This window comes from Cherax quadricarinatus, chromosome 50 (genome assembly GCF_038502225.1).
Source record: "Cherax quadricarinatus isolate ZL_2023a chromosome 50, ASM3850222v1, whole genome shotgun sequence".
In the NCBI taxonomy this organism is placed as follows: Eukaryota; Metazoa; Arthropoda; class Malacostraca; order Decapoda; family Parastacidae; genus Cherax; species Cherax quadricarinatus.
Genome location: NC_091341.1, coordinates 16,251,575 through 16,266,067, shown reverse-complemented (window position 1 = coordinate 16,266,067; position 14,493 = coordinate 16,251,575). Strand labels below are relative to the sequence as shown.

General features: G+C 38.8%; 1 protein-coding gene across 3 annotated transcripts in view; it reads right to left on the bottom strand.

The window, feature by feature from the left end:
- The window catches only part of kappaB-Ras (NFKB inhibitor interacting Ras like 1), a 66,205-nt gene that overhangs the window by 10,139 nt on the left and 41,573 nt on the right, over positions 1 to 14,493 (bottom strand). For 2 of the 3 annotated variants that reach the window (XM_053786121.2, XM_053786120.2), the window contains exons 2-4: positions 14,066 to 14,226; positions 12,653 to 12,760; positions 4,044 to 4,283 (exon numbers count right to left, since the gene is read on the bottom strand). In XM_053786121.2, coding sequence (XP_053642096.1) covers positions 4,044 to 4,283; positions 12,653 to 12,760; positions 14,066 to 14,200 — 483 coding nt within the window. In that variant the 5' untranslated portion in view covers positions 14,201 to 14,226. The remainder of the gene's footprint in view (positions 1 to 4,043; positions 4,284 to 12,652; positions 12,761 to 14,065; positions 14,227 to 14,493) is intronic. The other variant, XM_053786123.2, reaches the window with a different exon arrangement.

Sequence of the window (14,493 nt, the reverse complement as noted above, 5' to 3'; positions counted from 1 at the left end):
AGTAGTAGTAGTAGTAGTAGTAGTAGTAGTAGTAGTAGTAGTAGTAGTAGTAGTAGTACTACTACTACTACTACTACTACTACAAGAATTGTATATAATACCGACAAGATGAAATTAAGACACATGCACAACACCCGGGCATACCCATCGTAGACGTTTCGCCATCCAGCCAGCCACTGGATGGCGAAACGTCCACAACAAAGACAACCAGACGCCGCACATGTGTCTTAATTTCATCAGTAGTTGTAGTAGTAGTAGAAGAAGAAGAGGTAGTAGTAGTGGTAGAAGTGGGAAATAAGGATGACGAGCCAGTCAAAAACGAAAACAAAGGAAGGGGAGCACTGCAAGAGAGCTAGATGCCCACAGAGGGAGAGCAAGCGCACAGAGGTGCATGAAAGAAGAAGTGGTGAAATAAAATAAAATAAAATAAATATTTTATTTCACCACTTCTCCTTTCACGCACCTCTGTGCGCTTGCTCTCCCTCTGTGGGCATCTAGCTATCTCGCAGTGCTCCCCTTCCTTTGTTTTCGTTTTTGACTGGCTCGTCATCCTTATTTCCCACTTCTACCACTACCACTACTACTACCTCTTCTTCTTCTACTACTACTACTACAACTACTGATGAAATTAAGACACATGTGCGGCGTCTGGTTGTCTTTGTTGTGGACGTTTCGCCATCCAGTGGCTGGCTGGATGGCGAAACGTCTACGATGGGTATGCCCAGGTGTTGTGCATGTGTCTTAATTTCATCTTGTCGGTATTATATACAATTCTTGTACTACTACTACTACCTCCACCTCTTCCTGCCTATACATGTATATAGCCGTCCTGCTCCATCTCTGTTAGTGTGACTTTGTCAATGGTCCAAGTCGGACCGAAACGTCGTTGTAAGCTTCTCTCTTTTATGTGCGGGTTATTTGTGTATCGTTCCAGTCACGGTATTGTGCCTTTTTGTTATTCACTACATTTTTTCTGACAACACACGATGCTTTGTATAGTCTTAAATCGGATGCACGGGGATGAATTTTTTCTTCAAATTTTGACAATTTGTTATTTTAAACATCAAGTAATATAATCTGTTCATACAGTATCATAAATGCCTCTAATTTAGCTCACAGCATACTACATTAACATTCTTAGCAATAAGATTGGGGCAAATATGCTGGCCAGAAACTAAAGCCCAGTATCTCTCTGCTCTACCAACCCCAAATTAGTCCCACTCCAATGATTTCACTCACCTTACACCAACTCCCATAAGCATATTGTGCATGTGTGTACATGTGTACACATGCACACTCGCATTCTGTATATTTTGTATGACATGAAAAAGGTTTCATCAGATTGAGAGCGTGTCCCAATAAAAAAATTTCTGCAAAGTGTCTAGTTGTTAATCACATCAGCAAACTGCCACCTATACAGCCCAAGAAGTAGCAGTCTCCAGTTATTGCACAGAAAACAATTTAATAAAACTGGCAAATTAAAACCTACACAGTCCAAAATAAATGTGAAATTCTTCTAAACAAAATCAGTCACTGAGTCTTAAAACAATCAGAAGAGACATTCTCCAGTTGCTTGGAATCCAACAATTCTAAGTTTATTAATTATGTTAGTAAATGGGTCCTACCAAGTGAGTGTAAAACGGAAGCCTGTACTTGTTTTACATGATGGTAGGCTTGCTGGCGTCTTTTCTCTGTCTCATAAACATGCAAGATTTCAGGTACGTCATGCTACTTCTGCTTACACTTAGGTCACACTACACATACATGTACAGGCATATATATACACACACCCCTCTGGGTTTTCTTCTATTTTATTTCTAGTTCTTGTTCTTGTTTATTTCCTCTTATCTCCATGGGGAAGTGGAACAGAATTCTTCCTCCATAAGCCATGTGTGTTGTAAGAGGTGACTAAAATGCCAGGAGCAAGGGGCTAGTAACCCCTTCTCCTTTATATATTACTAGATGTAAAGGAGACACTTTTGTTTTTCCTTTTGGGCCACCCCTCCTCGGTGGGATATGGCCGGTGTGTCGAAAGAAAGAAGAAAGTTAGTAAATTGGCAAATTTACATCCACACAGCCTAAACTTAAAGGGTATACAGTGGTACCTCAGCACACAAACAGCTCCCAACTCAAACAATTATGTAAGCGTATTTTTGTAAGTGCTTTTGTAAGTGTATTTTTGGGGATCTGAAATGGATTAATCTAATTTACATTATTCTTTATAAGAACAAATATGTTCAGTATCGGCACTCAAACAGCCTTCTGGAACAAATTAAGTTTGTAACCCGAAGTACCACTGCACTCCTATTTATAAGATGCATTGGCCATGAAAGATTAAAGCAGTTCAGAAAAGGTATACTAAAGTTATTTAATGGAAAGAACACCACATTAAAAATAAAATTAACTAATTAATCCCAATACGTACATTCTAATAACAACTCCAACATTCATTGTTCTAAACAGGACACACCAATGTTGATAGTTAAAATCCGATCAGAAGAGGCTTTCTAGAGTTATCTTGAGGACTTTGAAAACCTGGGATGGTTTATTTACTTCTGACCAGAGGGTACCTGCACATGCCAATAGTTACACAAACCTTTCTAGAGTTACAGTAAATCAGTGCAGAAAATATGACTCCAATTGGATCAGGCATTCTCACATCAAAAATAAAAACTTTGGAGGAAGAAAGAAATGAAAGAAAATTCAGCTGACCACTTATCAGTTGACCACTTATTCACTTATCCAAGAAGAAATGCCAGCTGCTCTAAGCTACATCAATCACCAGCTAAGAGCTACATCAGCTTGGGAAAATAGATGGCAAGTAACATTTGCGCCCGAGAAAACGCAAATGATGATGGTCTCTAGGCACCATGACGGTAATGCTGGTGCAGTAGTAGGGATGAATGGGAGGATGTTGGCACCTGGAGAAGAAGTTGATATCCTTGGGTTGAAATTTGACTCCAAACTGACCATGAAGAACCATGTTGTAAATCTTGCAAACAAGGCAGCCAGGAAGCTTACAGCACTTCGCCATATCTCGCATCTGCTTGACAGTAGGGGTTGCAAGATCCTGTACGAAGCACAAGTACGCTCACACCTTGAGTATGCTCCACTTTCTTGGTTTGCCTGCCCCCCCCCCCTCTCATCTGTGACTGCTTGACAGAGTAGAGAACAGAGCAAGACGTCTCATCTCTCACCTGGACCCATCTTGGATAGATCTGTCATTTCAGCAGAGCCTTCAACAAAGGAGGGATATGGGTGGCCTTACTGTTATGTACAAGGCCAATATTGTCAAAGTACTACACTTGGATCCACTTCAAGGACAGCGTGAAACAAGCTTTTATGCCACAAGATGGGCAGAAAGCAGCAACTTCACTCTGGCTGTACCCTTCTCCAGAACATCACTCCATCTGATCGTATATACCCAGGATGACTCGAGTATGGAACACATTCATATAGCATAATGATGTCAACGAGATAAAGTCAGTTGATCAAATGAAAATGCTGGCCCACAGATGGCTCCAACTTCATCCTGTTCCCTACTTGTATGTCTCATAACAATAAAACTGCTTTCAAATGAGCTGATGTAGGTAACAGCTCTTAGCTTGCCAATAAAGTTAGGAATCCTTAACCTGTAAATAGCTTGTCAATAAAGCTAGGGATCCTTGACCTTGTCAAACCCTGTGTAAAAAAAAAAAAAAAAAAAAAAAAGGTACTCCCTTCAGAAATGTCTAATAATAATAATACTGTAACAAATTTTTAAGAATTTCTCCTCCATATGCCATGTGTGTTGTAAGAGGAGATTACAATGCCAGGAGCAAGGGGCTAGTAGCTCCTTTTTCTGTATAAATTGCTAAATGTAAAAATGAAGAAAAAAACAGTTCTTTTCTGGGTCACCCTGCCTTGGTGAGAGACGGCTGGTGTGTTAAAAAATCTAAAACAAATAATTTTGTGTACTACTCAAAGAAAAGAAAATTTATTATTGTTTCATGGGTGCATTGAAGACACAAGTTTAGGGGTTTTAGACTCAAAATTGTACTTACATCTTTTTTCTCTCTGTGTCTGTCGATGTCTTTTTTAATATCTGTTAGCAGTTGAAATGAGAGGTTGTCACTTATAGAGTACACAATGATGTAACCATCTGCTAATGCATGGTAGTGCTGGGGAAGGCAGTGATTGCGAGCATCTAGGCCAGCAGTGTCATAAAAGCGCAATTTCTCCCGAGTTCCACGTTCGGTTTCTACAATTCCAACATAAGTATCCTCAACAGTTGGAATATATTGCTGTTGTAAGAGAATAAAATTAGATTTTTTAACAAACCTGCTGACCTGGCTTATTCAGCAAGAACTGTTTTGCCAATAAAGCTAACCGTAAATTTCCTGATGCAATAACTGCAAAAATCAGTCTTAACTAAACAAATATTAAATATAAGAATAAGACAACAGCAGGAGGAGCAGCCACCAGTGGAACAATCCATTAGTGTAAGTAGGTTATGCCTATAGGTTAGGCATGGCTTACCACTAGTGGATTTTTTAACAGTGGCTCTTCCACCTGCTGCTTCAACCTACCTGTTTACTGTATATACATTTTTTTAGTGTCTCATTCTTAAACTTGTCATTTTTTTAAACCATTTACATTAATATTAAATAAAGCTTGCTAAACTTAGGGTGACCTAAGATAAACAGCAAATCCTCGTAATCAACACTAGTACAGTAGAGTATATCACTTTGACTAAGAACATTAAATACATGGCTGTGACATGGGAATGAAAAGATAATTATCTGAGTACATGTACAGTGGTCCTTCGATAATCGTAGGGCTCGAGAGTCGTAGATTTCGGAAATCATAGTGATATTTTCGTATAAACATGGGCTCGCTAATCGTAGACTGACTCGCGAATAGTAGTTCGTCTGGGACATGTATGCACGCTGTGACCCGGGGCGGCTTCCCTTCCCAGCCAGCGTGTCAATGTTTACCAGTGAGCGACGGTCCCCTCACTTGCTCCTACGAAATATTTCATAATATTCCATTCATTTTAGTGCTTGCAAGTACTAAATAAGCTACCATGGCTCCAAAGAAAGCTCCTAGTGCTAAGCCTTTGGTAAAGAAGGTGAGAAACATGATTGAATTTAAGAAAAACATCATTGAACAATATGAAAGTGGCTTAAGTGCGGCCAAACTGGCCAGGATGTATAACAAACCCTCTACAACCATATGTTCCATCGTGGCCAAGAAAAAGGAAATCAGGGACGCTGTTGTTGCAAAGGGGGTAAATATGCTGACAAAAATGAGATCACCAGTACTCGAAGAGGTTGAGAAGTTATTATTGGTGTGGATAAACGAGAAACAATTAGCAGGAGATAGTACAGTGGACCCCCGCATAACGATTACCTCCGAATGCGACCAATTATGTAAGTGTATTTATGTAAGTGCGTTTGTACGTGTATGTTTGGGGGTCTGAAATGGACTAATCTACTTCACAATATTTCTTATGGGAACAAATTCGGTCAGTACTGGCACCTGAACATACTTCTGGAGTGAAAAAATATCGTTAACCAGGGGTCCACTGTATTATGATGTCGATTATTTGTGAAAAGGCTAGGCAGTTGCACGACAATCTGGTAAAGAAATTGCCTGCAACTAGTGGTGATGTGAGTGAATTTAAGGCCAGCAAAGGTAGGTTTGAGAGATTTAAGAACCGTAGTGGCATACATAGTGTGGTAAGGCATGGTCCTAGTGGCATTAAGAAACAGAGAAGAGAAGTAACCCCAGAAATGCAATTGGTACCTGAGGTGTCGATGGAAGGGGATTCCCCTTCCAAACTGTAAATAATCCAATCTCTCTCCTCCTCCAGTCTCCCATACACGAAGAAGAATCGCCATTAAAGGTAAGTGTTATGCTGTTAATGTTTCATTCATCATGTCCCATTGTATTGTTTATGTACTACATCTATAGTATTTCATGCAAAAAATTTTTTTGTTTTAATACCTCTGGGTGTCAGGAACGGATTAATTGCATTTACATTATTTCTTATAGGGAAAATTGATTCGAAAATCGTAGATTTCGATAATAGTAGCACCTCCAGGAACGGATTAAATACGATAAACGAGGGACCACTGTATTTTAATGTGCACTCTGTGGGTCTCTGTTTTCTGCTTATGCTTCAAAAGTTTCTATGGCATTTGATATAACTGGTTAAATTTTGCTTATGGGCAAACAATCTAGCCTAACTTAACCTAAATCATGTACATATGTATACTGCATATGCATAGTTCCTTTGTATAAAGGCAAAGGGGATAAAAGAGAGTGCAAAAATTATAGGGGGATAAGTCTGTTGAGTATACCTGGCAAAGTGTATGGTAGAGTTATTATTGAAAGAATTAAGAGTAAGACGGAAAATAGGATAGCAGATGAACAAGGAGGCTTTAGGAAAGGTAGGGGGTGTGTGGACCAGGTGTTTACAGTGAAACATATAAGTGAACAGTATTTAGATAAGGCTAAAGAGGTCTTTGTGGCATTTATGGATTTGGAAAAGGCGTATGACAGGGTGGATAGGGGGGCAATGTGGCAGATGTTGCAGGTGTATGGTGTAGGAGGTAGGTTACTGAAAGCAGTGAAGAGTTTTTACGAGGATAGTGAGGCTCAAGTTAGAGTATGTAGGAAAGAGAGAAATTATTTCCCAGTAAAAGTAGGCCTTAGACAAGGATGTGTGATGTCACCGTGGTTGTTTAATATATTTATAGATGGGGTTGTAAGAGAAGTAAATGCGAGGGTCTTGGCAAGAGGTGTGGAGTTAAAAGATAAAGAATCACACATAAAGTGGGAGTTGTCACAGTTGCTCTTTGCTGATGACACTGTGCTCTTGGGAGATTCTGAAGAGAAGTTGCAGAGATTGGTGGATGAATTTGGTAGGGTGTGCAAAAGAAGAAAATTGAAAGTGAATACAGGAAAGAGTAAGGTTATGAGGATAACAAAAAGATTAGGTGATGAAAAATTGGATATCAGATTGGAGGGAGAGAGTATGGAGGAGGTGAATGTATTCAGATATTTGGGAGTGGACGTGTCAGCGGATGGGTCTATGAAAGATGAGGTGAATCATAGAATTGATGAGGGGAAAAGGGTGAGTGGTGCACTTAGGAGTCTGTGGAGACAAAGAACTTTGTCCTTGGAGGCAAAGAGGGGAATGTATGAGAGTATAGTTTTACCAACGCTCTTATATGGGTGTGAAGCATGGGTGATGAATGTTGCAGCGAGGAGAAGGCTGGAGGCAGTGGAGATGTCATGTCTGAGAGCAATGTGTGGTGTGAATATAATGCAGAGAATTCGTAGTTTGGAAGTTAGGAGGAGGTGCGGGATTACCAAAACTGTTGTCCAGAGGGCTGAGGAAGGGTTGTTGAGGTGGTTCGGACATGTGGAGAGAATGGAGCGAAACAGAATAACTTCAAGAGTGTATCAGTCTGTAGTGTAAGGAAGGCGGGGTAGGGGTCGGCCAAGGAAAGGTTGGAGGGAGGGGGTAAAGGAGGTTTTGTGTGCGAGGGGCTTGGACTTCCAGCAGGCATGTGTGAGCGTGTTTGATAGGAGTGAATGGAGACAAATGGTTTTTAATACTTGACGTGCTGTTGGAGTGTGAGCAAAGTAACATTTATGAAGGGGTTCAGGGAAACCGGCAGGACAGACTTGAGTCCTGGAGATGGGAAGTACAGTGCCTGCACTCTGAAGGAGGGGTGTTAATGTTGCAGTTTAAAAACTGTAGTGTAAAGCACCCTTCTGGCAAGACAGTGATGGAGTGAATGATGGTGAAAGTTTTTCTTTTTCGGGCCACCCTGCCTTGGTGGGAATCGGCCAGTGTGATAATAAAAAAAAAAATAATAATGTATACTGAAAAATTTGCTTAACCCTTAAACTGTCCAAACATAGATCTACACTCACGTGCATAGCACTCCCAACGTAGATCTACTTTTTTTTTGCATGCTTTCAATTGTAAAAAAAAAAAGTAGATCTGCATTTGGACAGTTTAAGAGTTAAAAGTGTATGTGAGAAATCAACATTTGCTTTATTAGGATGGGTCAAGATAAGATGGATTGGATCAAGCTATAATAGTACATAGTATACTGTATGTATTTACAGTACAAAGAGGGTAACCCAATCAAGCTGCAAAGTTACTTTTGTGTAAAATGCTGTACTGTACTCCAAAAAAAAACTTGTATACCATATTAATGTAAGAGAATCTTATCTTACTTCTGGACAAAAACTATTCCTGTGCTCCTCAACTGTTTGAAAAACAAAAAATCCTTAAGTACATTCCATATTAAACCAAATGCCAGTATCACACTGCTGTTTTATGTAATTGTATCAATGCACTTTAAAAAGACCTTCATATTTGTGTAGGTCAAATTTTATTATTTTGTAGACTGCACGAGGCTACCTTGTAGCCTTTATTTTCTCAGTGAGAACAGGTTGAATAATTTTAGCCTTTTCTTATTACAGTCCATTTTTTAATAATGATAGCTTTATTGCTCTATTTTTTTTTTTTTTTTTTTTTTTTTTTTTTTTGCACTTACTCAAGTTTGACATATTTTATACAATTAAACAGGAACTGGACTGCATATTCGAGGTGAGGTTCAACAAAGATCATTGTATAGTATAGTACTAATACTGTTTTCAGTGCCTGATGTTCAAACTAGGTATTTTTTGTATTTTACGGCTTGCAGCAAGACACTGAATGACAGTATATGTTAGGCTTTTACTTATGACTATTCTCAATATATGCACATTGCTGTGCATTAAATGACAAAATAGTTTTCTTTTTTATGCAATCAATATTTTGCCTTGCATGGAAGGTTGGTCACACGAGCACATAACAATATGTACTATGATTATAGCTTGCAACTGCTAAATAAGCTACCATGGTTCCAAAGAAAGCTCCTAGTGCCAAGCCTTTGGTAAAGAAGGTGAGAAATACAATTGAATTCAAGAAAAACATCATTGAACAATATGAAAGTGGCGTATGTGTGGCCGAACTGGCCAGAACGTATAACAAACCCCATACAACCATAGCTTCCATCGTGGCCAAGAAAAAGGAAATCAAGGAAGCTATTGTTGCAAAGGGAGTAAATATGCTAACAAAAATGAAATCATCAGTACTTGAAGATGCTGAGAAGTTATTATTGGTGTGGATAAACGAGAAACAATTAGCAGGAGATAGTATTATGCAGTTGATTATTTGTGAAAAGGCTAGGCAGCTGCATGACAATCTTGTAAAGAAATTGCCTGTAACAAGTACTGATATTTGTGAATTTAAGGACAGCAAAGCCTGGTTTGAGAGATTTAAGAACCGGAGTGACATACACTGTGTGATAAGGCATGGCGAGGCCGCCAGTTCGGACAAAATTGCAGCTACAAAATTCGTAAGTGAATTCAAGGAGTACACAGACGCTGAAGGATTGAAACCTGAACAAGTGTTCAATTGTGATGAAACAGGCCTCTTTTGGAAGAAAATGCCAAAGAGGACCTACATTACTCAGGAGAAAAAAGGGACTGCCAGGACACAAGCCTATGAAAGACAGGCTGACGCTCATGTTCTGTGCTAATGCTATTGGGGATTTCAAAGTGAAGCTGTTACTAATGTACCATTCTGAAAATCTCACAGTGTTCAGGAAAAACAATCTTATGAAGAGTAAATTGTGTGTGTTTTGAAAAGCTAATAATAAGGCATGGGTCACGAGGGAAATTTTCGTCGAGTGGTTCAATGAAGTGTTTGGCCCTAGTGTGAAGAATTACCTCCTGGAAAAGAAATTGTATCTCAAGTGCCTCCTGCTAATGGACAATGTACCTGCTCATCCTCCAAACTTGGATGACCTAATTCTGGAGGAGTTTGGGTTCATCACAGTAAAGTTCTTGCCCCCTAATACCACTCCTCTCCTCCGGCCCATGGACCAGCAGGTCATATCAAACTTCAAAAAACTCTACACCAAAGCAATGTTTCAAAGGTGCTTTAATGTGACCTCAGACACTCACTTGACCCTAAGAGAGTTTTGGAAAGATCACTTCAGTATCCTACATTGCATAAGCCTTATAGGTAAGGCTTGGGAGGGAGTGACTACCAGGACTTTGAACTCTGCTTGGAGAAAATTGTGGCCAGATTGTGTCCACAAGAGGGATTTTGAAGAGTTTGGGGCTGACCCTGATGAGCCTATGACAGTTGTGAAATCTATTGTGGCATTGGGGAGTTCCATGGGGTTGGATGTGAGTTTGGATGATGTGGAAGAGTTGGTGGAGGACCACAACAAAGAGCTAACCACTGAGGAGCTGCAAGAGCTTCAGCAGGAACAGCAACAAATTGCAGCTCAGAATATTGCTGCAGAGGAGGAGGAGGAGGAGGAAGAGAGATGGAAGAAGTTGCCTTCTTCAGAAATTAAGGAGATTTTTGAAATGTGGGGTAGGATGGAAAGATTTATGGAGAAACATCACCCAGACAAGGCTGTTGCAAGCCGTATCGGCAACTTGTACATGACAAAGTCTTGGCCCATTTTAGGTAAGTTTTAAAGAGACGCCAGAAACAGAGCTCTCTGGACAAGTATTTAGTACCACAGGTGTACAATGACTCTAAAGCTGGTCCTAGTGGCATTAAGAAACAGAGAAGAGAAATAACCCCAGAAAAGCACTTGGTACCTGAGGTGTTGATGGAAGGGGATTCCCCTTCCAAACAGTAACTAATCCAATCTCTCTCCTCCTCCTCCAGTCTTCCATACACTAAGAAGAATTGCCAATAAAGGTAAGTGTTATGCTGTTAATGTTTCATTCATCATGTCCCATTGTATTGTGTATGTACTACATCTATATTTCATGTAAAAAAATTTTTGTTTTAATACTTCTGGGTGTCTGGAACGGATTAATTGTATTTACATTATTTCTTATGGGGAAAATGGATTTGAAAATCGTCAATTTCGATAATACAGTGGACCCTCGCCTAATGATATTAATCCGTTCCTGAGAACTCATCGTTAGCCGAGTTAATTTTCCCCATAAGAAATAATGGAAATCCAATTAATCCGTTCCGGACAGCCAAAAGTACTAAAAAAAAAATTTTTTTCATGAAATATACATTTCCCTACAAAGAAAACAATAAGACATGCACAATAACTACATAAATAAATGTTAAAATGACACTTACCTTTATTGAAGAGTATTGATGAGTGATGAGACACTGTTTTTCTTGAACACTGGGTTTTTCAGAGTGATACACCAGTAAAGACTTCACTTTGCAATCCCTACTAGCATTACAACAAAACATTAGAGTTAGCCTGTCTTTCATAGGCTTGTGTCCTGCGAGTGCTGTTTCCTCCTGAGTAATGTAGGTCCTGTTTGGCATTTTCTTCCAGAACAGGCCTGTTTCGTCACAATTGAACACTTGTTGGGGGATGAATTTTTCAGCTTCGCCATGCCTTATTGCACTATGTATGCCACTACAGTTCTTAAATCTCTCAAACCAACCTTTGCTGGCCTTAAATTCACCAATATGAGCACTAGTTCTAGGCATTTTTTCCTGTTCACCTGGGTGTTAGTTGACTGTTGTGGGTCGCATCCTGGGGGACAAGATTAAGGACCCCAATGGAAATAAGTTAGACAGTCCTCGATGATGCACTGACTTCCTTGGACTATCCTGGGTGGCTAACCCTCTGGGGTTAATAGTTTCTCGGTAATTGTTTCACGTTAAGCCACACCAACAACACTCTCTCCACATCTTTGAGTAGTACAGCTGATGGTGGTGCAGCAACAGCTGACTGTGGTGGAGCAACAGCTGACTGTGGTGCAGCAGCAGCTGACCGTGGTGCAGCAGCAGCTGTGGTATGATAGTATTTATCACCCTTTTTACCACAGGGTTGGCACTAGAAGCTTTCCTTGGGCCCATGGTGGCTTATTTAGTAGTTACAAGCACTATAAACAATGGAATAATACAAAATTTATCGAATGTATGCATGCAACAGGCCACCCTGGCTTGTAAACAATGCCACCGGCGGAACAAGTGAGGCTGGCTCAGGCCGTACATGGACGCGTCTCGGACGAATCGCACTGAGCGAGTTTTTTAGCGCTAGGCGAGGAAAAATTTTTGTGTTAAAATGTATCGCTAGGCAGATTTAACGTTATGTGATGCCAACGTTAGGCAAGGGTCCACTGTAGTCACACTTCCCGGAACGGATTAATTACGAAAAATGAGAGACCACTGTACTACCATATGAATTATATAAATTTATTCAGATACATTACACAAGTGCTATACATTTTTACAAATGTCTTACATAGTAACATATGCAAATTACCTAGGGCAACCCAATAAAGTTTAATAAAGTGACTTTTATCCATTAGGGTTCTTGTATGGATTACAAATGTTAAAACTTGTAAATGTACAGTAATAACTGTACCACGAATAACCAGGTCTACAAAAATGGTCCCAAGGGTTTACAGTACTATATTTATATGAAAATAATCATGAATTATTTGAGATTATTTTAATTAAAGATGAAACATATGAACATCACTTTTTTTATACAGTGCATATTTTCAGTAGGAGTGAAAGAGTGATACAATTCCCTTATCTCAAGAGATACATAGTATAATTCTTTCTCAGTACAGTTCACTGATTTTTTCTCACCTTATCAACAGTGGAATTTGCAAATATTGCTCTTTCAAGAATAGATGTCTTTCCAGTTTCTTTGCCCCCAACGACTACCACACGACTTGTACGCCCCATCACATTTCTCTGTAAATAAAGGAACTTATATAAATTTTTTTGTAGCTACAGATACCGTCTACTTTTATTACATTTTTATTCTCTCATTAATACTAATACTGTAACAGGCACACAAGATATAAAATAAGGCATGCATATATATTATAAACATTTCAAGCCTGGTTCAAAAACTTCTAGGAGAGCATATTTTATGCACTATAGTAATGCCACATTATGCCTGATTTTGAATGCATTCTACTATGGACATGCTATATAAATGCAATTATTAGTTTTTTAAATGTTAGACTTTCTAACATTGTGGCAAATACTGCATACACCTGAAGAAACATTCCATGTAGAAAAATCAATATAAAGGCTTTTTATATAGTAAGCAAAACTGAAAATAAATGCTAAGAAATATAATAATATTAATAATACTATACAGTACATAGCCTCTCGCCAATTTTGTACAGCAGCCACAAAGTTATATACCAATCATACAATTTATTCTTGTATCTGGCAACATTCACAATTTTACCTCCGAGAAAAATTAATAAACTTATAAGAGTGGGCAAGACCTTAATAAGATCAAACCCTGAGCATGCACAACCCATAACCATTCTCTGAAAATCTAACCACAAGGAAAATAGAAACACAAACCTTTTTTTTTATTACTATAACATACCACCTATTTATTCAAGATCATTTTTCACTCCATATTTGATAAGGAAAATGAATCCATAAAACCCTATATACAGTAGCATGCCTCAATGAATATTCTACCGAAACACACCTCTCATACTATAATGAATCTTCAAAAAATTTGCTTTGGGGAGCTAGAAGTTCAAAACTCTTCTACGGATAACTTAAACATAATGCATTCTATATTCTTTGCTAACTAGTGACTTCTAAGGAAATTCCCTAATTTGAAACTAGCAGGGCATGACTGCTAGGTGGTACACAATATCCCTAGACATTATAAAGGAATGAAATTAATGTCCCTTCTGAGAAACTTAAAAATTCAACTGGTGATATATATTTATTTCCATTCAAGAGGTTCATATGTCAACAATTAACTCAACACATTATTAACAATGACACCACATTTGTGATACAGTACATATCATTCTCTGCATATTTCAATTTTTTTTTTTTTTTTTTTTTAGAAAAAATTTCCTAATGAAGTGTTTAGCACTCACAAGGCAGCTGAAGATAAGGGGAAAAACAAACTTATTGGAAAAAATGAAGAGGCAAAAAAATATATATATTATATAGAGAGAAGCGATGACAAGGGGAGGCACTAACTGACTCTGGTCAGAGAGCATATCAGCATACCTGACCAACCACAGCACACAACAGGCCACCTTCAAGTATTCCCCGCCAGTTCCCTAGTACCCCACAGTCCACGCAGTGTTCACGACTTCGCCAGGGGTCTTTCATGTGTTTTTCCTCACGAGGTTTCCTAAACATCCCTCAGGAACCTGCTCTCGGCTACACTGGAGAGGAAGAATCTTGTTCTTTCTATTGTAAGAGAGATTCTGAACAAGTTAAGGGATAGTTAATTATGTTCTGAAAGGACCTCTGAACTGAGAAGCAATTTCACTGTTAATTTTAATTTCATAATTTTGAGTTTATTCCAGTGATTGTAATTTGTAGTTTAAATCTGGATTAAATAAATAATCTAGAATTAATTCATTTACTGTACTTGGAATTACACTTGCTTGTATTCTGAATAAAAATATAGTACTGTAGTATATAAATCA